This window comes from Oreochromis aureus, linkage group 16 (genome assembly GCF_013358895.1).
Source record: "Oreochromis aureus strain Israel breed Guangdong linkage group 16, ZZ_aureus, whole genome shotgun sequence".
NCBI classification, from domain to species: Eukaryota; Metazoa; Chordata; class Actinopteri; order Cichliformes; family Cichlidae; genus Oreochromis; species Oreochromis aureus.
The window spans coordinates 35,827,055-35,850,835 of record NC_052957.1 but is presented as its reverse complement, the minus strand read 5'-3'; the positions used below and the strand labels follow the sequence as shown (position 1 = coordinate 35,850,835).

At 40.7% G+C, this 23,781-nt stretch overlaps 1 protein-coding gene and 1 long non-coding RNA gene across 2 annotated transcripts; one reads left to right on the top strand and one right to left on the bottom strand.

Annotated features, from left to right (window-relative positions):
* Positions 1-5,102: 5,102 nt before the first annotated feature.
* LOC120433674 lies at positions 5,103-6,623 on the bottom strand. The gene is made up of 3 exons (XR_005608692.1): positions 6,503-6,623; positions 5,619-5,932; positions 5,103-5,155 (listed from the first exon to the last, which is right to left on the bottom strand). It is a non-coding gene; the product is annotated as an uncharacterized LOC120433674 (long non-coding RNA).
* A 15,166-nt stretch (positions 6,624-21,789) lies between these two features.
* LOC116311936 (trace amine-associated receptor 8a-like) lies at positions 21,790-22,938 on the top strand. The gene is made up of 2 exons (XM_039599823.1): positions 21,790-21,889; positions 22,125-22,938. The coding sequence occupies exons 1-2, from the start codon at positions 21,804-21,806 to the stop codon at positions 22,936-22,938; spliced, it is 900 nt and encodes a 299-aa protein (XP_039455757.1). The 5' UTR covers positions 21,790-21,803.
* The last annotated feature ends 843 nt before the right edge of the window (positions 22,939-23,781 follow it).

Genomic DNA, 23,781 nt, shown 5'->3' with positions numbered 1-23,781 from the left:
ATCTGGGAGAGCTGCACTCCCATCATATAACCACACACAATGTATAATCACGCTTGCACAGCACAGTCACACTTGCACAGCACAATCACACTTTGTAACCAGTTATAGTAATTTCTCATAGGTAATACAGCGACAAGCTTTATGAATATTCATGTGTGTAACCAATAAAAACAACCTGCAGGGGGAAAGCAAGTTGAAGTGGGTTGGAGACAACTGCTTCCCTCTCGCGAGTGAAAACTTGAGTTCTGTGTGACCTCGTTCCTGAGTGAGCTTCTTTTTATCCAGCAGTATCAGGGGTAAAACTCTGACAGTAATATTTAAAAAGAAATAGTAAGTACAATGTATTTATATAGCACTTTTTAAAGTGCTTCACATGGGAATAAAAGCATATCTATCAAAACAATAAAACACTATAAAGAGGGTATAATAGCATATCCAATAAAACAGTACACTACACATGAATATTACCTAAATGCCTGTCTAAACAGATGTGTTTTGAGCTGGGGGTTTTTAAAGAAGCTACAGAGTTGATGGTAAGTAGTGGTGGAGGTAAACTGTTCCACAATATTGGAGCCAAGGTTTGAAAAGCGCGATCCCTCAATTTTCAAACGGGTCTGTGGAATGGTTAGAAGACCACTATCAGTGTGTCTAATGATCTGGTTTGGAGAGTAGGGTAGAAGAAGCTCAGTGATATAAGTGGGGGCCTCACCTTTGTTAAAGAATAAATATATATATATTCTCAGTGCTTATTTGCTGTTTATATTGTTTTAGTTAGGTCAGTATATTAGAAAAGTCATAAGGTGGGTGAGAGGTCATAGATCACTGAGCAACACAGGAAACTGTTCAGAATGAGACGTTTTGTTGAGAGCTGCAGAGTACAGGATGTAGACAGGAAGTGAAACTTGGCAGGGTGAAGCGCAGGAGTTGTTTTTATCAAAACTGTGTGTGACGTATAACAGAACTATATCATATGCATTCGGCTTGTAATGATTCAGATCTGTGGAGGGTTTAGCCTTCTGCACATCCCTTTCTGGAAAGTAATGCTTAAATAAAATAATTATAAATATTTTGCCCAACTGAGTCGTGTTTTCTCTGTCCAGTAAAAGAATAAAAGAACCAGATTTGAGACCTTGTAGGGACATGAATGTAAAAGTGAGGATTTTAAACTGATATCTATACTCAACCAGAAGCCAGTGCAAGGATTTTAACACAGGGGTGAGAGAATTTATGACTGTGGGATAAAACCTTTGCTGCGGCATTGTGGATCGCTTCGAGGCGATTTAGGGAAGCCTTAGACAGAAAAGAAAAGAGTGCGTTACAGTAATCTAAACGAGAGGAGATAAAGGCATGGACAAGCATCTCCATTACACCTGTGGATACAATAGTACTGAGCTTGGTAATGTTTCTTAGAGGAAAAAAGCCGGAGCGGGTCACTGACTTGACATGAGCATCAAAAGACAGTGATAGCTCAAAAATGATCCTGATACTCCTGATCGTCCCCATCAATGATGAAGCCGACTATTGCAGAGTCGTCAGAGAACTTCTGCAGGAAGCACTGGGTGGAATTGTGGGAGAAGTCTGCAGTATAGATGGTGAAAAGGAATGGAGCCAGAACCGTTCCCTGTGAGGCCCCTGTACTGCAGACGACCCTGTGTGACACACAGCCCTGAGTTCTCACATACTGTGGTTGGTTGTTGAGGTGGTCCAGTATCCATGCTGTGAGGTGATGGTCCACTCCTGAGTTCTCCAGCTTGTCCTTCAGGACTGTGGGAAGAATAGTGTTAAAGGCACTGGAGAAATCAAAAAACATGATTCTCACAGTGCTCCAGGTGAGAGAGGGAACGATGCACGAGGTGAATGACGGCATTATCCACTCTAATTGCAGGCTGGTAGGAAGTGGGTCCAGTGATGAGCTCACCGGGGGCCGAAGCTGAACCAGGACCAACCGCTCCAGGGTCTTCATCAGGTGGGATGGCAGAGCCACCGGCCTGTAGCTGTTGAGGTCCTTGGGACGTGGAATCTTTGGCACTGGTAGCACACAAGAGTTTTTTGAGAGCTGTGGGACTCTCCCCAGCCTCAGGCTCAGGCTAAAGATGCACTCCATCACCCCACACAGTTGATCTGCAGAGGACCTGACAACCCTTGAGCTGATGCCATTAGGACCCGCTTCCTTCTTTAATTGTCCTCCGTTCCCTCCTAACCTGGATGGTTGAGAAAGACAGGCTGGAGCCATGTGTCGGATGTGTACTGGATGCTGTGACTGGGGGTGGGGAGTAGTGAGCAAAATGAGTGGAGGAGGTGTAAAGTATCTGAGGTGTCAGAGGTGGAAAAGCAGCAGTGGGGGTGGATGTGTCTGCAACCGATATTGAAGACTGCATCCTGAATGAGTCAAACCTGTTAAAGAAGTGATTCAGTTTATTTGCCCACCTCACATCCCCCTGGGCAGAGAGTTCTGATCTTTGTGGCTTGAGATGGTTCTAAGCCTCTCCAGACTTAACATTATTCTGCTGAAGCTGGTTTTCCATTTTCTGCCTGTAGCTGTCCCTGTAGCTTCCCGTTCCTGATTTGAGCTTTCAGCTCTCTCTGAACCCTTTTCAGCTCCTCCTTATCTCCAGCTTTGAAGGCCCTCCTCTTCTACTTGAGGAGAGCTTTAATTTCTGGGGCAATCCAAGGTTTGTTGTTGGAGAAACACTGCACGGTCCTGGTGGGTACGGTGTTATCCACACAGAAGTTGATGTAGCCCATGACGCAGGTCAAAAGGCTGTCGATGTCCTCTCTTTGGTCGTCACAAAGCACCTCCCACACAGCAGACTCAAAACAGTACTTAAGAGCTCTCCTCCGACCACCTCATGTGATTGGTGCCTCCCTGTGCACTAATGGCTCAGGAACAAGGTGCACCAAGTTGTGATCATATCTTCCCAGGGGCGGGAGAGGTGATGAACTGTATGTCTCTTTTGCATTCTCATACAGTAAGTGCAATGTTTCACTGTCTCTGGTGGGGCATGGCACATTCTGGGTGAAGGTGGGCAGTGCGGAGTCCAGTGATACATGATTATAGTCCCCTGATATTTAAAAATGGGCTCTCAGAGATGGCATTTGCAGTCTGCTGACTGCGATAACATGCTAGATTTCCCTGGGCAGGTTTATGGGTGCATGCTACAACTAACAGCTCAATGTCTGTGCTGCAGACTTGTCCTTTCACAGTGATGTGCCCAGAGTTACACCATCTGCCATTCACAAACACTGCCAGTCCCCCTCCTTTCCTCTTACCACTCTCTCTTGTCTTGTCCGCCTGCAGCAGCTGGAGCTCCACACTCGTCTCCGCAGTTAGCAGTGTTAGCCAGGACTCTGTTAGCATCATGATGCTACACTGCCGGTACTCCTGGCAGTGTAGCATCTGTGACTGGGTTAGCATCGATAGCTCTTCCATCTTATTACCTAACGATCTCACATTTCCCATGATCACAGAAGGGAGAGATGGTTTGTAGCGTCTCCTTCTTGGGCGACAATGCTCCCTCTCAGCACGACTCCCCCGTCTCATCCACCTCAGCTCACTGAATATGTCGGGTCTGTCTGCCGTTAGCACAGCTGCAGCTGCAGGGCACAGCGCTAACAGCAGATCCCTAACATAAACAAAGGAGCTGTGCGCCGGGTTTCCAAAAGCGGTGAAAAAAGGGGAAAAAGATAAAGAGAAAATGACCAGAACTAGCATGAAACGGTAGTGCATGATGGCAGAATCTAATTGCTAATACTAAACTAAAGGTTAAGAGAAGTAAAGAGGATAATAAGGAAGAAGCTCAGAAATGAGCAGAGCTGCTGTAACCGGCTGCTACACACAAGGGGCACCAGACGTTATTGAGTTTTTGAAGTATAGAGCTAGAAGAATCAGATGACAGCACGTTGCTAGGACTGATTTGAGGAAAATTTTATTTTAAAAGACAACCCGACGGAAGCCTTGATAAAAGCATGGTTTTGTGCAAACTGTGCAAAAAGGAGTTTGCATACCACTGAAGCAGTTCAACCTTACGGTACCATCTAAATGCAAAACATGTTGCAGCGAGCACAGCAAACTGTGGGAGCTGTTAGAGCTAGCAGTCCCAGTTTGGCAGCCCAAACTTGAGGAAATGACTGATTTCAGGATCAAAATTAGTAAGTCAACATCAGACAAACTCACAAATTCTCTCCCAAAATGGATTGCTCTGCACTGTAGACCACTATCAGTGGTAGAAGATAGGGGGTTAGAAAATGTGCAAGTTAGAATCAGGTGATCCAACTTTCCAACTGCCGTGCTGTATTTCAAGTAAAATTCAACAGCTTTATGACACTGAAAAGCAAAGTTAGATACATTACAGAAAGCCCTGCTAATGTGGAGGAACTACACGAGGAGCAAACAAGACTGGGGCAAAAGAAAGAACCACTCATGCACAGTGTTGGGAAGGTATTCGATCATAGTATTCCACTACAGATTACAGAATACATGCCCCAAAATGTATTTCGTAATGTATTCCGTTCCGATACTCAGTGAGAGTAACGTATTCTGAATACTTTGGATTACTTAATATACAGGGTGGGCCATTGATATGTCACTATAAAGTATATAAAGTTACGTTGAAACCAAGCACACCATTGTTTTTCTTGTGACATTACCAGTAAGTTTGATGTGTCACATCCCTCTTGGCCCTCTTCCTATTGAAAAAACAAAAGTTGTATCCAAGAAGGCCGACTTCTAAATAGCCATCATGGTCACCACCCCTCTTGAGGAGTTTGCCCCCTCACATGTACTAATGTGCCACAAACAGGATTTTAATATCACCAACCATTCCCATGTTATTACGGTGTATCTATATAAATGGCCCACCCTGTATTATCAAGCTTTTTCCAACTACATGAATATAATTCAATTCAATTCAATTCAATTTTATTTATATAGCGCCAAATCACAACAAAAGTTGTGACACAACAAAAGGCGCTTCATAGGTACATAGAAAAACCCTACAATCATATGACCCCCTGTGAGCAAGCACTTTGGCAACAGTTGGAAGTCAATACTCCCTTTTAACAGGAAGAAACCTCCGGCAGAACCAGGCTCACGGAGGGGCGGGGCCATCTGCTGCGACCGGTTGGGGTGAGAGAAGGAAGACAGGATAAAGACATGCTGTGGAAGAGAAACGGAGATTAATAACAGATATGATTCAATGCAGAGAGGTCTATTAACACATAGTGAGTGAGAAAGGTGAGTGGAAAGGAAAAACTCAATGCATCATGGGAATCCCCGGCAGCCTACGTCTATTACAGCATAACTAAGGGAGGATTCAGGGTCACCTGGTCCAGCCCTAACTATATGCTTTAGCAAAAAGGAAAGTTTGAAGCCTAATTGTAACCCAACTTACAAATTATTATTATGAATGACTGAACTCCACTAGCCAGTATCAGAAAATCCAGGATCGGCAGGAGCCCAAGATATAAACATCAATAAGGAGGGGCCACACCACAGTAAACTGTTAACAATTTTGTTATATTTGACACACAGCAGCTGCAAACAATGTAATGAAAGCAATAGAAAAAAAATACAAAATATTTCCCCCAAAATAACAAACTAAATAAAAGTGCGCACTTACAGCTTCCTCTGAGTCAATTGTATGAGTGAATAATGTCTGGTAACTGTTGGATCGTTGGGGCCCGTTCAGTTTGTTTAACATTTGTCCTACCACACTCCGATGAAGGAAGAAAGTTCGTAGTCCTGCAGGTATCGGAAGCTTCAATGGGAATGAAACTTTGGCTTCAATAAAACCTCTGCAAATCCTGTTCACTTTTGGGTTGACTCGCCATCCAGTTAACTGGAACTGTGGAATCGCTGCTCCTCAATGAGGCTTGCTTCAGACTGGGTCCGTCTGTCGAGTTATCCTTTTACCAGATAACAAAAAAACCTGACCTATAAACAGGTCACAGGTCCATATAGTCACATACACCGTTGTGAAACAGCCACACTTACTTAGAACATTCAGCATGAACAATAAGAATCAGTGTAACTCTATATCTTAATTCAGCTAGCTCTGTTGTACAACAAAATTATATCACTGCAGCATCATATCCTCTTAGGTGAGCTATAATTTTATCAACCTGAAGGGTTGACAATGTTCACAAAAACACCGCTGCTAGAGTTAACACTGTAGCTGCAGTCAGCAACTCACAGTAGCTCACCAGACTTGTACATTATAAACAACTCAAAGAACACAACTGAAAATACAAGAATCAGCTTACAATTGAATTAAATTGTTACACATAAAACTGATTAAGACCATTTCTTTTGTTTTCATTTCTTTTCTTTTTTTTTCATAAACGTAATACGGTCGCAGTCGCTAGCCATTTCACACACAGAAACACATTCAATTCTGCTAGCGCAAGCGCTAGCTGTTAGCTTAGCGGCTAGCGGACTTTCCGTCCTGTTAAGTCTGCCCTTTTATCCTTAATAAATTAGGTTTTCCCCACTTTTCGTACTCACCGTTGACCGGGTGAAACTCTGAACAACCAAAAACAACTGCAGCAGACTTGCTTTTAACTCCTAGCAATTCGACTTCGGGAACATTAGTTTCTATGGCACATGGCATTGTATGAACAGGAACGAAAATGGCAACACAGGAAATCATGTGATCAAGGTCACATTAAAATGTAAAAGTAAGTCTTCAATGGATTATCATGACATAAATATGTCTGTAGTTAAACAGGTTATTCTGAACATTGCTAGTCCCTTAACATATATTTGTAATTTATCATTTCAGTCTGGTTGTTTTCCGAAAAAAATGAAAATTGCAAAAGTAATACCACTATACAAAAGTAATGACAAACACAGTTTTACCAATTATAGGCCTATTTCACTACTGCCTCAATTCTCAAAAATTTTAGAAAAACTTTTTAATTCAAGATTAGAAAAATTCCTTGAAAAACATAAAATAATAAATGTTGGTCAGTATGGTTTCAGAACGCAAAGAACCACTTCTATGGCGATAATTGAGGCAGTAGAAGAAATTACCAATGCACTGGATAAAAATAAATATGCAGTCGGTATTTTTGTTGATCTCAAGAAGGCCTTCGACACAATCAATCACTCAATTTTATTGGATAAATTGGAAAGATATGGTGTTCGAGGGAAAGCTGGAAACTGGTTAAAAAGTTACCTAACGGGTCGGGAACAATATGTTAGTATAGGGCATTACCATTCAGAGAAACTTGGTATTACATGTGGTGTTCCCAAGGGTCAGTGTTCGGACCAAAACTTTTCAATGTTTACATAAATGATATTTTTGATGTTTCTCAAGTACTTAAACTCATACTGTTCGCAGATAATACTAACATATTTTTCAGTAGCGATGATTATACCGATCTTGTAATGACCGTAAACAGGGAGCTAAAATTAATTAAAAATGGATGGATATAAATAAATTATCATTAAATATAAATAAAACTAAGGCAATGTTTTTGGTAATTTAAAATATAATATAGAATTACCAATTACTATAGAAGGTGTACCCATTGATAATGTGAGTGAAAACAAATTTTTGGGAGTCATAATTGATAACAAAATTTCATGGAAACCCCACGTCAGACACATAAAACCAAAATTTCCAGAAGCCTCGCAGTTTTGAATAAAGTGAAACCATACCTTGATAAAGATGCACTTCGTACTCTGTACTGTACTCTGGTTCTTCCATATTTTACATATTGTGTGGAAGTGTGGGGAAACACATATAAAAACACAACTAATCCATTAGTCACAGTACAGAAACGAGCACTGCGTATTATTCACAAGGCTGGTTATCTAGATCATACTCACAAACTCTTTCTTCAGGCAAAGTTACTTAAATTCCAGGATCTGGTTAATTACAATACATCCATAATCTTATACAAAGCCTTTAATAAACTTCTACCTGCAAATTTACAATCTATATTTGAAATTCGAGAAAGGGCTTATAATGTGAGAGGCTTTGGACAATTCAAATTACCCAGAACTCGAACAACCCGTAAAGGTTTTTGTGTGTCTGTATGTGGTGTGAAAATCTGGAACAGTCTGAGTTTACAACTGAAACAATGCAAAAATATTCATAGATTTAAATTTCTCTACAAACAGTTGGTCTGGTCACAGTATAATCAATGATGGTGTTAGTGTGCTCTGAAATGTCTGTTCTCTTACCATTGCTGGTATGGATTCCAAGGGGAAAAAAAAAAAAAAAAAAAGTTTGTGTGTATGTATGTATATATATGTACATGTGTGTGTAGATATATATGTATGTATGTATATGTATGTGTGTTTGTTACTTGTAATTATTATTGCCTGTTACCTGTGGTAACGCAATTTATAATTAATATATTCTGTATTCAGTTATGAAGGTTCTATTTGTTTTGCTTGGGCGTAGCTGCGGAAGTTTATTGTTTCTGTTGATAAGTGAATATAGGGGTGGGATTTAATAAGTTTTCTTCATCCCACTCCTTTTCAGGTACATTTTGTTGTTTGTTTTTGTTTTTGTGCACTTTATGTTCAACTTTATTGTTGTGCCTGAAATGAACAAATTAAAAAAAAAAAAAAAAAAAAAAAGGTCAACAGCAAGGGTCACAGGGAGCTCATTGCTGATTGGCCAAGTTAAACGACAACAGATAATCTTATTTGTCCACATCTTCCTTTAAACAAAAAAAAAGAAAAAGAAATGACTAAATTGTTTACATCATACACGGAAAAAAAAACTACTTTCCACTGCTCTTTTTTTCTAGCTGGGCTACATAATCTTAAAAGTAGAGGTAGTGTCTGTCTCCTGAATCCAAACTGGAAGCTGGTTCCACAGAATAGGGGCCTGAAAACTGAAGGCTCTCCCTCCCATTCTACTTTTAAATACTCTAGGAACAACAAGTAGGCCTGCAGTGTGAGAGCGAAGTGCTCTAATAGGGTGATATGGTACTATCGCCCCACGGTAGTACCATATCGTAGTGATATGGTACTACCTTGGGGCGATTGTGGCTCAAGAGTTGGGAGTTCGCCTTGTAATCGGAAGGTTGCTGGTTTGAGCCCCGGCTCCGACAGTCTCGGTTGTTGTGTCCTTGGGCAAGACACTTCACCCGTTGCCTACTGGTGGTGGTCAGAGGGCCCGGTGGCGCCAGTGTCCGGCAGCCTCGCCTCTGTCAGTGCGCCCCAGGGCAGCTGTGGCTACAATGTAGCTTGCCATCACCAGTGTGTGAATGGGTGGATGACTGGTTGTGTAAAGCGGTTTGGGGTCCTTAGGGACTAGTAAAGCGCTATACAAATACAGGCCATTTACCATTTACAAGGTCATTAAGATAAGATGGGGCCTGATTATTTAAGACCTTGCATGTGAGGAGCAGGATTTTGAATTCTGGATTTAACAGGAAGCCAATGAAGGGAAGCCAAAACAGAAGAAATATTCTCTCTCTTTCTAGTCCCTGTCAGGACTCTTGCTGCTGCATTTTGGATTAGCTGAAGGCTTTTCAGCAAGCTTTTAGGACATCCTGATGATAATGAATTACAGTAGTCCAGCCTGGAAGTAATAAATGCATGAAGTAGTTTTTCAGCGTCACTCCCCAGATAGCAAGACGACATTGAATTCAGAACTGAAGAAGCTTCTCGGATGAGAGGTGAAACGTCTTCAAGCAACTTAAAGAAGTCCAGACGCTTTTCTTCGCAAACTCCTTTGACATTGAATTGATGTTGATTTTTCATCCGAACCGTCGTTATGGTCAGGGTTGAAATGCCAATGTTTTAACAACATTGAAATACTGTGGTAAACCGACGGTCTTACTATAGAGACGTTGTAATGATGTTGATTTACCGTTGTTTTTTTGTCATTGATATTTGATCTATTTGTAGTCGACCAGGTGACAACAACAACGTCGAGAAAACGTCTATTTATAGTTGATCATCATTCGGCACCGGTCACCATCAAAAAGCCATCGATTTGTAGTTGAGCGTTAAATTGCATTGCAACTGAGCAGGTATAAAGTACCGGAGAAAGTAGATTTATTGTTCTGTTATCAATGACTTTGGTCCAGTTCACCAGCTTTAAAAAATCGTGTCAACGTGCAATTTATGTATAGTTGACCGGGAAATTACAGCAGCGATCACTTGGACTATTCCGCAGCACCCCTCTCACAGTGGTACATCCCTCCAGGTATCCATTGTCTTGTACAGTAGAGCGGGACATAAGATAAGATAATTCTTTATTGTCATTGCACAGTCATACATAGTACAGTAGTACAATGAAATTGGAAAAACTGTCCTACGTCGGCACTACATATAACACAACACGACATGATATGACACATCACAACGCAACACAAACAACACAACACAGTATATTAACTTAGAAATAAAAAAGAAGAATAAGTGTTATGTGTATTGCACACTGTTATTATTGCACATTAATTATTATTGCACCTTGTTATAAATATAAATATTATTATTGTTATTGTTTTAAACATTGTTACCTCCCCTAAAAAAGGCCAGGCAGGTAGCCAGTCAGGTCAGCTATTTGCATTGATTAGGCTATTGCCCTGTTGTAAAAGCTGTCCTTGAGTCTGTTTGTTCGGGACCTCAGCAGCCTGAACCTCCTGCCAGACGGCAGCAGCTTAAACACCCGATGTCCTGGGTGTGTACAGTCTTGTAGGATGCTGCGTGCCCTCTTGAGACAGCGAGTGCTGTACAGGTCCTTCAGGGAGGGAAGAGGATGTCCAATGATTTTTGGGCCATATTGATGACCCTCTGGAGTGCCTTTCTGTGTGCTGTGGTGCAGCTGGAGAACCATACACCGATGCAATATGTCAGCACACTTTCAATGGAGCAGCGGTAGAAGACGGTCAGCAGCTCCTTCTTCAGGTCCATTTTCTGAGGATTCTCAGAAAGTGGAGACGCTGTTGGGCCTTCTTTAAGACCGCAGAGGTGTTAGAGCTCCATTGGAGGTCTGTGTCTATGTGCACACCCAGAAACTTGAAACTGGAGACCCTTTCCACGCACTCCCGTTGATGCTGACAGGCTGCAGCTCGGACTTCCTCCTTCTGAAGTCAACTACCAGTTCTTTTGTCTTGGTGGTATTGAGGTCCAGGTTGTTATCTACACACCAATCTGACAGCCTCTGAACTTCAGCTCTGTACGCCGTCTCATCTCCCCTGAGATGAGCCCCCACCACGGTGGTATCATCTGCAAACTTGATGACTGCGTTGTCTGGGTGGGTACTAACACAGTCATGTGTGTACAGAGTGTACAGTAGGGGACTCAGTACACAGCCTTGTGGAGAGCCGGTGTTGAGGCTGAGGGCTGAGGAAAGATGAGGCCCCACTCTAACTCTCTGTACACGGTCTGACAGGAAGTCTCTGATCCAGCGGCAGGTGGTAGAAGGAAGTCCGATTTCCAGCAGTTTAACTATTAGTCTGTCCGGGAGTATCGTGTTGAAAGCAGAGCTAAAGTCAACAAAGAGCAGCCTGGTGTAACGGCCCCCCTGCACTTCCAGGTGAGAGATGGTGGTGTGGGCGTTGTAGCAATGGCATCTTCAGTTGATCTGTTAGCTCTGTATGCGAACTGGAGTGGGTCGAGTGTGGGTGGCAGGCAGGACATGATGTGACGTCGGACCAGTTTCTCAAAGCACTTCATTATAACAGGTGTTAGAGCAACTGGTCGGTAGTCGTTGAGGCTGCTAATGTTAGTACGCTTTGGCAGTGGGACAATTGTGGCTGACTTTAGGCACGGTGGGATGCAGGACTGGGACAGTGAAGTGTTGAAGATCTTAGTGAAGACCCCAGCCAGCTGGTCTGCACACTCTTTTAATTAGATTTACTCTCAGCGGAATTGACCAGAGAAGGCATCAGGTCATGCACTGCACTGGCCTGCACCACGATTAGTATAAGGTAAGAATGAATGAATTTTCTTCTATTTGTTATTTCCACGGTCGCATTTGAATAACATAAAAAAACCCAAACTTGTTCATGTACAGTTTCGGACAAAATGTGGGAGCCCGAAATTGTGTCTACTTTTATCTTACAGTCCGGCAACAAATAAATTGCACTGCGAACAAAGTCTATCAACAAAGAAAACATTTTCGTTTCATACTTTTTCGTTATATTCCCTTACAAAGCTAGCTTTAACGCTTCGAGGGTTCCTTCGTTCTTGCCGTCGCCTCGGCGCTTGACCCAGACTTTCGCTCTGTAGTTGCATTTTAGCATAGTACTACAAAAAATTGTAAATCTGCGATATGTGATTGATAAACGTAAAGGTAACTGTATAAATGTGTTCAATGACTTTGTTACTTTTAATGATTGGAGAGCACCCACTTCATTTCGCACTCAATTCAAACTTTAAGTTGCACGCTCACCTACCCTACCTTGCGTTTGCACCTTTTGTCCACACGTAAACTGCGTTTTCGTTAACTGAAAACTGAGATTTTTAAAGCCTGCCAGGGTGGATATTTTCGAAAACTCCATTTAAGCATTTACGTGTGGACGAGTAAAAAAATGGAGAAAACGCAGCGTCAAAGGTGTGCGCCTATTTTGACGTCACACTGTGCGCCACATTTTTGTCTCGGTGCCATGAATTCCTACAATGGCAGACTTAGACAAAATACTGTTAATTTTAGTATCTTCAGTGTTTAAATGCTTACATATACACACGCAGTTACTGTCCCTTCACACATAGGACTCGGTTCAGCCGTCTTTGTATCTAGTTTTCCCTCTTTATTGACATTGTGCCCTATTTTTCCTTTTATTTTTTTTTTTTATGATCTGATTTGGTAACTACCATCCACCCATCAATAAGTAAGAAACTCACGTCCTTAAATAAATTCCTAGTGTTAAACAATTTGCTTATTTGGCTATTTCCAAATATAGCACTATTTGTTTAATCTGATATACACTGACAATGACATCACGCTGGTCAAGGAGGCGCAAATTACGGAAAATGGTTGAGGCAGCAGAGTCAGATATACTCAGGCACTTTAAAGAGATGGTTGCTGAAAAACATAACCAAAACGGCAATGCACAAGTTGAAGTTAAGCGACCGCAGGTTGCAGAAGAGTCTGGTGTGTCCCACTGTTGTCACCCAGGTATAGACAGTCAAGTATTTACCAGTCGCTATGAGCAGATTTCAGAAGTATGTGAGACCTATGTATCACCCGACAAGGATAATGACTGTGACTTTAGTTTTGACAGCTTTGGTTGCCATGCACCACCGTTTGATTCTGATAATAGTGATGCTGAAGCTGATGACAAAGCGCCAAATACTGAATTCTTAATAACAAGTTTAAGATAGTGGGCTTCTACATTTTCCTTGATCTTGCCTGCCAAGTTGAAAGACTTAAAATTGCAGTTTAATATAGACGGTTTACCCCTTTTCAAAAGCAGTAAACTTCAGTTCTGGCCAATTCTGGCAATTGCAAATGTTGACTATACCAAATCACCATTCCTTGTTGGTCTCTACTGTGGTCTTGGTAAGCCAAAAAGTGTAGTTCAGTTCTTGGACCCATTTGTGAAGGACCTCACCCACATTTTGAAGTATGGCATTATTTACAATAGCTGCCAGATAACAGTTAAAGTATGTTCATTTGTGTGTGATGCACCTGCAAGAGCTTTCATTAAAAACATAAAGGCTCATAATGGTTATTCTGGTTGTGACAAATGTGTTCAAGTAGGTGAATGGAAGAACAAAATGACGTACCCAGAAGTTAATGCAAAGCTTAGAACGGATGCAGATTTTCAGTTGATGATTGATGAAGACCACCACTTGAATCAAACATTGTCTCCTTTAGCTGGTATGGTTAAGATGATAACAATGTTTCCCTTGGATTATATGCATCTATGTTGTCTTGGAGTCACAAGAAAACTCATATACTTGTGGATGAAGGGCAAAGTACTTGCAACAAGGCTGTCCAGTCGAACAGTAGGTGAAATTTCTGAAAAGTTGAAAGCTCTGCGACCTTATACACCAAATGAGTTTAACCGCAAGCCAAGGGAATTGTCTGAAATTGATAGATGGAAAGCAACAGAGTTGCGAAATTTTATGTTGTACACAGGGCCCGTAGTGCTTACGAATAGCATTCCAGTTGAGTTCTATGATAACTTTATGTTGTTTTCTGTAGCAATGCATCTGCTGTTATCCCCCTCTATGTCTAATGAAATGGTCGATTGTGCCAATGAATTCCTGGTGTCATTTTTGTCACTTCGGCGAATTGTATGGTAGGGATGAAATCACATACAACGTACACCAGCTGACACACCTGTCAGAAGAATATCGACTCTTTGGCCCGTTAGATAACATTGCTGCTTTCCCCTATGAAAATTACTTAGGCCAGATTAAACATCTCTTGCGAAAGCCTCACTTGCCTTTACAACAAATTGTAAAAAGACTTTCTGAAAAACCGGATGTGAAGCCAACACCGCCAAGAAAAGCACAAAAGTTAATGCATCAGCATTATGATGGTCCACTTGTGGCTCCAATACACCATTCAGAGCAGTACAAGAAAGTAGTGACAGAAAAGTACATCTTGTCTGTGGGGGATGGGGACAACTGTGTGCAGGTAGTCGATGACATTGCTTTAATCCGCAACATTGTGAAAGTAGATGGTGACACATTTGTTAATTTCCAAAAGTTTTGTCACAAAGAGTCTTACTTTCAGCAGTGTTGGGACTAACGCGTTATTAAGTAACGCGTTACAGTAACTACGTTATTATTGTGGTAACGAGCACGGTAACTAGTTGTTATGCCAAAACCAGGAACGCGTTACTCGTTACTGGGATTTAGATAGGCTTGTTACTCATTACTTAGGTGGTGGATATCGCGAGCTTCCACAGATTCAATAACATTAGCAAGTGGTGGAAGCCAGCAGGTGGATGAAGGAAAAGGGAGGCAAGAGGAGAGACGAAGCGGCCGCCGGTCCGCGTGTCAGGTGAACTGAACTTCAGGTAAGAAGTTATGACCTGCAGTCTATCTGAGTCAGATATAAACCAAGTTTAGGTGGAGTTTATTTTCGGTATGCTGACATTTTTGTACTGCGTGCTAGCTAGCATGACGGAGTTTCTATACAGCTGGGTGGGTGCTATGTTACTGATGTTGAACTTTATTTTGTTCATACGGTTAATTATTAGAGTTGCCAACCGTCCCCTAAAAAACAGAATCGTCTCGTATTCAGAGAAAATATTACGCTGTTTAGACTGAGGTGAAAAGGAACACAGTTTGTCCCGGACTTCAGCTACAATGAAAAAGACACAAAGCTGAAGCTGCACAGCTGCCTCTTCTTCTCTCATTCTCTCCTCTCCTGTTTCTACTTCAATCACGAAACTGATCAATGATCAGCTGATCGGCTTTTCTCTCTTGTTTATTTATCGCCCACTTTGCGCCAGAAAGAGGAAACCAGCGGATGTCGCGTTAAACAACAGCAGCACGTTTAAGCTTGATCAGCTGTTGTTAGAATGTATTTAATATTAATTTCTAGTATCAGCTGATGTTTGCTGGAGCCACAGCTGTAAAGCTGCTGGTCATGATATCGGTTTGGTTATCTGGTGAGAGGAAACATGAAGATGAAACCAGGAGATGTCCTTACTGAATCATCAGAGCTGAACAGGTGATGGAGAAACAGGTTTACCTTTTAGGTGACATGGATGAGTTGAAGGGAAGTTATGAGCTGTTTCTGAGAGACAAATAACACCAGCATCCTTTTCTATGTAGCTGACAGCTGGTAACTGTGCAGGGGCGGGTCTAGCAAAGTGTTGCCAGGGGGCCAGGTAGGGCATTAACAGTGAAAGGGGGGCACAAGGAAATACTTTTCTTTATTATTCTCATTTGAAATGTCTCGCTTTTAAAAAAATAATTATCTGAGTCTTACAACAAACGATTGATATATTGATACATTGATTGATACATATATACCATCAGAACAGTGTACATCACTATCACAACAGTGTTTATTTTCATTCAAAGGCTTTATGATTTTTCCTATAATGGTGGGCCAGTCTCCAGTCAAAATGCCCGGGACGATTGTTTTGTCCCAGTCCAGCCCTGGATGCAGCTCATCTGCAGTCTGGTGTTACCTACATCTTCCTATTCAGAAGGCAGAATTTCCAAGTTCTGAGTACAATCAAAAGCACCACGACTGCAGTTTTGTGTTGGATGTAAAAAGCAGGCTAGAATCATGGCGGCGGTCAACGACGGTCCAGGCGTGATTTCTCTCGTGGAAATGTGCACATTATTTTTTCCTTTCTATTGGTAGGTGGCACAGTGCACTTGTGGCAAGTAAGCAAGCTAGAAGACTGGCAATCTTGCTGGGTATCCAGTTACGGAAGCAACACATTAACAAGAGAATTCTGAGTAGAACCAAAGTTACTTTCCCTAGTAACTAGTTACTCTGAAAGTAACGAGTAACTTGAAGTAACTGAGTTACTTTTTTAGAGAAGTAACTAGTAATGTAACTAAGTTACTAATTTAAAGTAACTTACCCAACACTGACTTTCAGTACCCCTTACCGTCATCCAGAATTGGATGCTACAGAGTGTTGCAGCTGAACAGCAGACCTGGCATTACAAAGCTCAATAATATTACTGGCAAACATTTTCTTTGTCCTGACAACACAGCTTTCATTGCATTGCCAAACATGAATAGTCAATGAAAAAAAAAAGAAGAGTTTGTTTTATCGGGTTTGCTTGTAATTGTTGCCTATATACATTTTAAGCTATTATTTATTATTTGGTTCAGTCAATAGATCAAGTTTTGTAGTGACTATGAAATACATTGTAATTATCTGTTTCCTGTTTATCCTAGACAGGGCAAAAAAAGACTCCAAATTAAAAAAAAGATAAAAATGAAAGACTGGTGCATTGTGCAGTTCAGCACTGGTGGTACACAAATAGTCCCTAGTTCATGGATAAATGGGGAGAAATTGTCATGGCCTCATATCCTCCGCGAGACACATTCAGGATCCATGCCGCAGTAAAGAGGAGAGTTCATCCTGGTGCAACATGCCTCACCTATGCACCAGTCCGGCTTCTCATAAGCCATGGTGGGTATCATCTAGATTGGTGTTGTATAAATGTAACAATAACAAGTTTTTCGTGTCCTAATTTATGTCTGGCCATACATTGTGTTTGTACTTCCAGACACATTTCACGAAGCAGAACGCAGTCTCCAGAAATATCTACGTGAACACTGTGATACGTCTGACCTTCAGTCCGAACCAGAAACACAGACCAGTCATAAAAGAAAGCACAAGTAAAACTTTCATATTTACAAACATATCTTTGATTGTTAAGAATTTATGATCTTGTCTTTTGTACATATCTGTGATGCTTGCATACTGCAATATCACCACATAATATAGTCCAAAAAGTGGAAATTTGTAAAATTTTTAAAAATGCAAAGCCGTGTACACTTGTGCACTTCAAAAATTCTTTGTATACTGTACCTTCTTGCACATCTCCGTTTCCTGTGTGTGTTGTTATAAATCAAGCTGTAACTTAGGAAAAAATATGCCAAAAGCACATTTGTAATTACTTATGACCGTTTTTAACTTCTTTTCTTTAGACCAAATCCCCTGTACACGTATACTGACTCAGAGGATGAGCAGCCCACAAAAAAACGGTTTCCCCAGGCCCCTCAAGTGAAAATACCAGGTGATAAAATACTGTCTAGTGTCTCTGTACATATCGGTGTGTGACACAAGGAAACTTTTTTGACAAGTTGTCTGTATTCTTAAATACTGATTGCGCCACCTGGAAAGGGGGGCGGCGGTCTGAAAGACAGATACTTGGGCAGTCAGAAAATAGATCGCGGTGAGAGGCGAAAAACGCCGTTTTTTGGAGTTACAAAACGTCGTGTAACTCAAAAACTAGGAGGGCTAGCAGCATAATTCTTGTACTGGGTGAATCAGCGGACTTTGGTGTATTTTGACTGCGATTTTCATAGCTCGTTCTACCTCCGTCGCGGAGATATGACGAGAGAAGAAACGGCTTCATTTCCAGAGTTTGAAGACTGAGAGAAGGACAGATTTCCACCCCTCAAACAAACGTAATTCATTGCTCAACGGTAAGATAATTGTAAAAACTGCTTCCACTGTGAGTGTCAGCAGTGTCTGAAGATATATTGGCACAAGCCTCATGTCCTAACTTTGCTTTGTTAAAGAGATATGGCAATTTGAAAATGCCTCCGTTACAGAATTTCAGCTCTGAATTTCAAAACCTCCCCATAGACTTTGAATGGGGACTTGTCAGACCTTGTATCACTCCGAGGCAAATTGCGAAAAAACGGTAAATCTCACAATAAAGATAGTGACATTGTCTGAAAGCCAGCAAAAATACCTACGTTTTGATGTATAATTTGTGGGGGTTGAGTGGAAATTGTGTGAGTAGCAAGAAGTTGTTTAGACATGAAGAGAAAATTCAGAACGGACCAGCACTCACTCTGACTTAATTGCATAGCAACCATAGCAACGCATGTATTTTCTGAAAAATCACAATTTTGCAACTGAAAACTTAAAGAGAGATAAGATTAAAACGGTAGAAGATCTGAAAAAGCTGAATCAGACAGGAATAGCCCAATAATCTGAGAACATTTTAAAGTTTGAATGGAGTTTCTAGGTGAAAGCATGAGGACGTAGTTAAGTTTCAAAGACAAGCAAGTTTCAGCAGAATTGTGGAAGTTTCCCATTCATTTCAATGGGACAAATTAAAGGAAGGAAAAAGTGTAATATTTTAAAAAGTATAATAGTAATAAACACCAAAAGATATAGCCGGAATTAGCAGAAATAGCAGAACAGTTTAGGGTTTGAACGGAGAAAATTGGCTGAAAACTGAGGGAGTAGTTCAGTGCCGAAAAACGGGGCAGCAACTTGAAGAATAAAGTTTAAAACAGGAACTCAATAGTGTGGAAGCCCTTTTAGGGCATCCACACAACAATAAAGGGATCAACTGATCTGCTGGGTGTGTTTCACATGTCCTATGTCCGCTTTTTGTTATATTACTTTGTCTTTCTTAATAACAAGACTTTCATGTCCGGTTAATCTGAAGATGGAGTCTTTGGTCTTCAGCTTGTGTAGTCCTCAGGTTGTACAGTTTGTACAGCCCGAGGACCCCATGTTTATTTTGTTTTAAAGGATACACAGCACACCATGCTAAGACTTATCACTTTTTCAGCTCATAGCTCTTTGGGAATCAAATGCGGCAGTTTGCAGATTTACGCCTGGTGACTCATGTTTATCAGCCTAGGAGTTTACATACTTTCTCCCTGCTGAAGACAGATAACAAGAGCTTATTCATGTGCTCTAATTCACTTTTTTTGTTTGTGTGTGTGTGTGTGTGTGTGTGTGTGTGTGTGTGTATTTTTGTCCTAGATGGCCTGACGCAGCAGGTAGGGGTGAACTCTATGTCCGAGTTTGTCTTTGCACAAGCAGTCCAGCCGTATGGGTGGCGCAGGACGCACATCATCCATCCCCATCCCGGAGTAAAAATTAGAAACTTATGTGAAACATAGAAATGTAAATAGGAAACTGTCTTTTAATAAAGTATTTAGCAAACGAAACATGTCTATTGACCTTTTTTTGTTTAGTTTTTTTTCTCTGTTACATCACATGCAATGCTTTCTTATTTTAGGATATTAATATTGACATGATACATTGTGAGACATTTTTTTTTTTAAAGGGTGTCCAATTTGAGGAATAAGTACAGTTATGTATTTAGGTGGTTTAAGTATTGATGGAAACATGCAGTAGTTTAGTATTGGTTAAAATACCTATAAAGAAAGGTAGATTTCCAGTCATGATTTAACTGTTGTTTTAATAAAAAGCAACTGTGCGAAAGAGGCGGAAAATCAACATCATAGCTCAACAATGTTTCAATATCAGAATCTGACATTGTTTCAATGTCAACAGTATTAGAAAATATAATGTCGAATCAATGTCAGGCTTCAACACTGACTCAATATCAAAACCTGATGTTGTTTCAATAGCAATAAAGGGTGCAAGAGTGATGTTAGGTCAACGTCACACATCAACGTTGATTCAATGACATCGCCTGATATTGACTAAACATTGTTTCAATGTTTCCTTGCTATCTGGGTCTGAGACAGGATATTTCTAACTTTAGAGATGTTGCGCAAATGGAAGAAAACTAAAGGACTCTGTGAGAGACGTCAGTCTCACCCTAGCAGCACCTTCCCTGTCCTCCTCTTCAGTTCACTTCAACATAAGCTCGTCATATTCTGTGATATGATTTACTCTGAGGTGTTTGACGAGGTTAGTGGTGTTGCCACAACACCTCACTGTCTTGCCACATGTATTGCAAACTGCGTCTTGGCTGTTTGTGGAGGTAAAATACGTCCACACATGACTTTGTTTACGCTCAGCCATTGTTGTGAGTGCGCACGCCAGGGGATGGACACGTTTATACAGCCGTATTTCGCATATGACTATGAAAGGCAAAAGGGGAAGTAGTTTCTTCCAATTTGGACGATCCGAATGATATAGTTTCTTTCCACTGTGTTCCTGTTAATGATAAACTACAAATTTACCCTAAAGTACTAAAATATTGATATTTTAATATGACAATCGATTCTATAACATAAATTACTGGTATCGGAAGAATCGATATTTCACTATTGATCCGCACACCAGTAAGAACCAGGCGTTAGAGCCTCATAATGCGTGTTTTGTTTGGGTTTCCACCGGTGTGGAATTACCAAAAATAGACAGGGCATAACCTAACATATGAAACAGGAAAAGACCGCCATGTAATCCCTTTATTTCAACAAAGTAACTGTATTCTGAACACCACCTTTTTAAATGGTAACTATAACGGAACACATTTACTCATATTTTGCATTTTAAATACGTAACGGCAGTACATGTATTCCGTTACTCCCCAATACTGCTCATACAGGATGTTTCCACACAGTGGAATTAAATACTGGATATGGTTTCTCGTCTACTAAAGTATCAAGAGGCTTTTTTTACTGCTTTAGACAAACAAAAGCACAAGCTAGTCATTTTAACTCCACCAGAGCTGATAAAACTCCAAAAGCTGGCCACTGTCCTTGACCCATGCAGGTAAATAAAACTATTTTTTAACTTATTGTTACTGTTTCTTCAAAAAGCTCTATAGTTGACAATTATTGTCGAGATTAATAATGACTTTCCTGAACTGTCTACTACAGGTTTGTGACTGAGCTTCTTGGAGGTGAGACGTACGTCTCATGTTCAGTGGTTTTACCTGCTTTCTGCCACCTGCATCACACCATGGAGTTGTCCCATCCCCCATGTCCATGTCTATTATTCGATTCTGTCACCCACAATTTTTTTGAGCGATTAAATGCGATTAATCAAGATTAATTCATTACGAAGCCTGTAATTAATAAGATTAATTTTTAATCGAGTCCCACACCTGCTTTTTACATATTTCTATCACGTAGTACTATTTCGGCTGTCATTGTCTTCAACGCCGTTCTTTAGCTTGCCCATGAAAATCCTGTACCATCAAGGATAAAATACAGTTAATTATAATCCAAAAATTTTAGTGTCCTCAAGTAATCAGCAAGATTTTTATTGTGAAATTCTAAAGAAGTTATGAAATTCAAAGAATATGGAAAGCACAGCAGCATCACTGTGTCTGCTTCTGAAGGTGTGGCATTTAATAAAAAGGGGAGGATAAAGATATATGCTGTATGACACAGAATATGATTAGCAGCTCGCCTCACTGTGATGATGGAGGAAACTGAACTCTGCTTTCCAAAACTTCTTAATATCTCCTGCAGGAGGCCAAAGCGTCCTCACTTTGAGATCATGCTGACTTACATTCTGCTCTCCTTCATTTCTTTGCTTACTGTGATTCTTAACCTGCTGGTCATTATCTCCATCTCACACTTCAGGTATGAAAATGTTTCATTATCTCCAAATATTGAATAATTATTTTAATAGTTTAATTAATTGTGCTGTGTAGCAACATAGCAAATAGTAATTAAAACCATAACATGATCTGTACCTACAAGTAAGAGTAGACCTTTTTTTTAATGAAGTGCATTTCTATTTCAGTTTTTGTTGTATGTGCATCCACATACATTTTGGATGCAGGAGACTAAATATGATGCACCTCTTTCTCCCCAGGCAGCTCCACACCCCCACCAACTTCCTCCTTCTCTCTCTGGCTGTCGCTGATTTCTTTGTAGGTCTCCTTATGTTCTTTCAAATAGTGCTCATCGATGGATGCTGGTTCCTCGGTGACATCATGTGCACTCTGTATCAGTATCTAGCATTCATTATTACTTCAGCCTCAATAGGAACCATGGTGATCATATCTGCTGATAGGTATTTGGCTATTTGTTACCCTCTGCATTACTCCACCAAAATCACACAACAAAGAGTTAAAATCTGTATATGTTTATGTTGGGTTTTTTCTGTGATCTTTCAGAGTTTGATTGTGAAGGATAACTTGAAACAACCAGGAAAGTATAACTCCTGCATTGGAGAGTGTGTCTTTGTTGTTAACTACATTGCTGGGCTTTTTGATCTTTTGTTTTCCTTCATTGTTCCCATTACTGTGATTATAGTTCTGTATCTGAGAGTGTTTGCGGTGGCTGTGTCTCAGGCTCATGCCATGAGGTGTCAACATGCAGTCACTCACCAGCGAGCAGTTACAGTAACTGTTACGAAATCGGAGCTGAAAGCAGCCCGTACTCTTGGTGTTGTTGTAGTTGTGTTTCTTATATGTATGTGCCCATATTACTGCGTTGCTCTCACAGGCCAAGATAACTTCCTAAATGCTTCATCTGCTGCCTTTGTAATATGTTTGGTGTATTTTAACTCTTGCGTAAACCCTATCATTTATGTCTTTTTTTATCCCTGGTTCAGAAAGTCAATCAAACTTATTGCTACTCTTCAAATACTGCAGCCTGACTCCCATGAGACTAACATGCATTAAGAACACTTTTTAAAACCGTACCCATAAACAGGACAATGTACTTAGTCACACTGAAGACTTGTTGAATGACAGATGTGAAAACTTTGATAAAGTGATCAAATTTGACCTTGCCTTAAAATATTTTGTCTTTTTTATACTCTAGCATCATCTAAGAATGATACTGTCTGGATTTATGTCAGTTTTTGGCCGGCAGTCATAGGTTCTGTCCAATAATATGACGCGAGACTGGAGTAAAATACATCCATGGATTGGCACTTTATTAACGAAGGAGCATGATAACAGCACAAGAACACTAACTACAACTAAACAAAATGGCTTCCTTTTATACTTTACCTTTTCAGGTGAGCATCCGGAATAGCCCAAGTATGGGGGTTAACTAATCAAAATGAAAACATAACCCTCCACGCAAACAAACATACAATAACATTAAAGCACATCACAAACATATACATATTTCCAACACGTACTATAAACAAACCAATAACATAAGCTTCACCCATTACTATATAAATTAAAACCCTCTTTATCCATACTCCCTAACCTGGCACACTGGTCTGCTCCAGGAGCTCTTAAGCAGGTGATTGAGCTGCTTTCACCCTTTTGCTCCACATCCTGCAAGAGGCAACCCGGACAGGTGAGTACCTTTAAAGTTCTCATTTCACATATATTTAGGTTGATAAATGATTAACTGCAAGCAGCTCTAACTTTGGCTCTTCTCTGACACAGGTCGGATGGCCGGTCCCACTGTCTCTTCACCGTTACAAGCTGTCAATTAATCGTATGTCAAATAACCTAATAAAGAATTCATAAGAACTAATGTGTTTTTCTTTATTATACTAATTT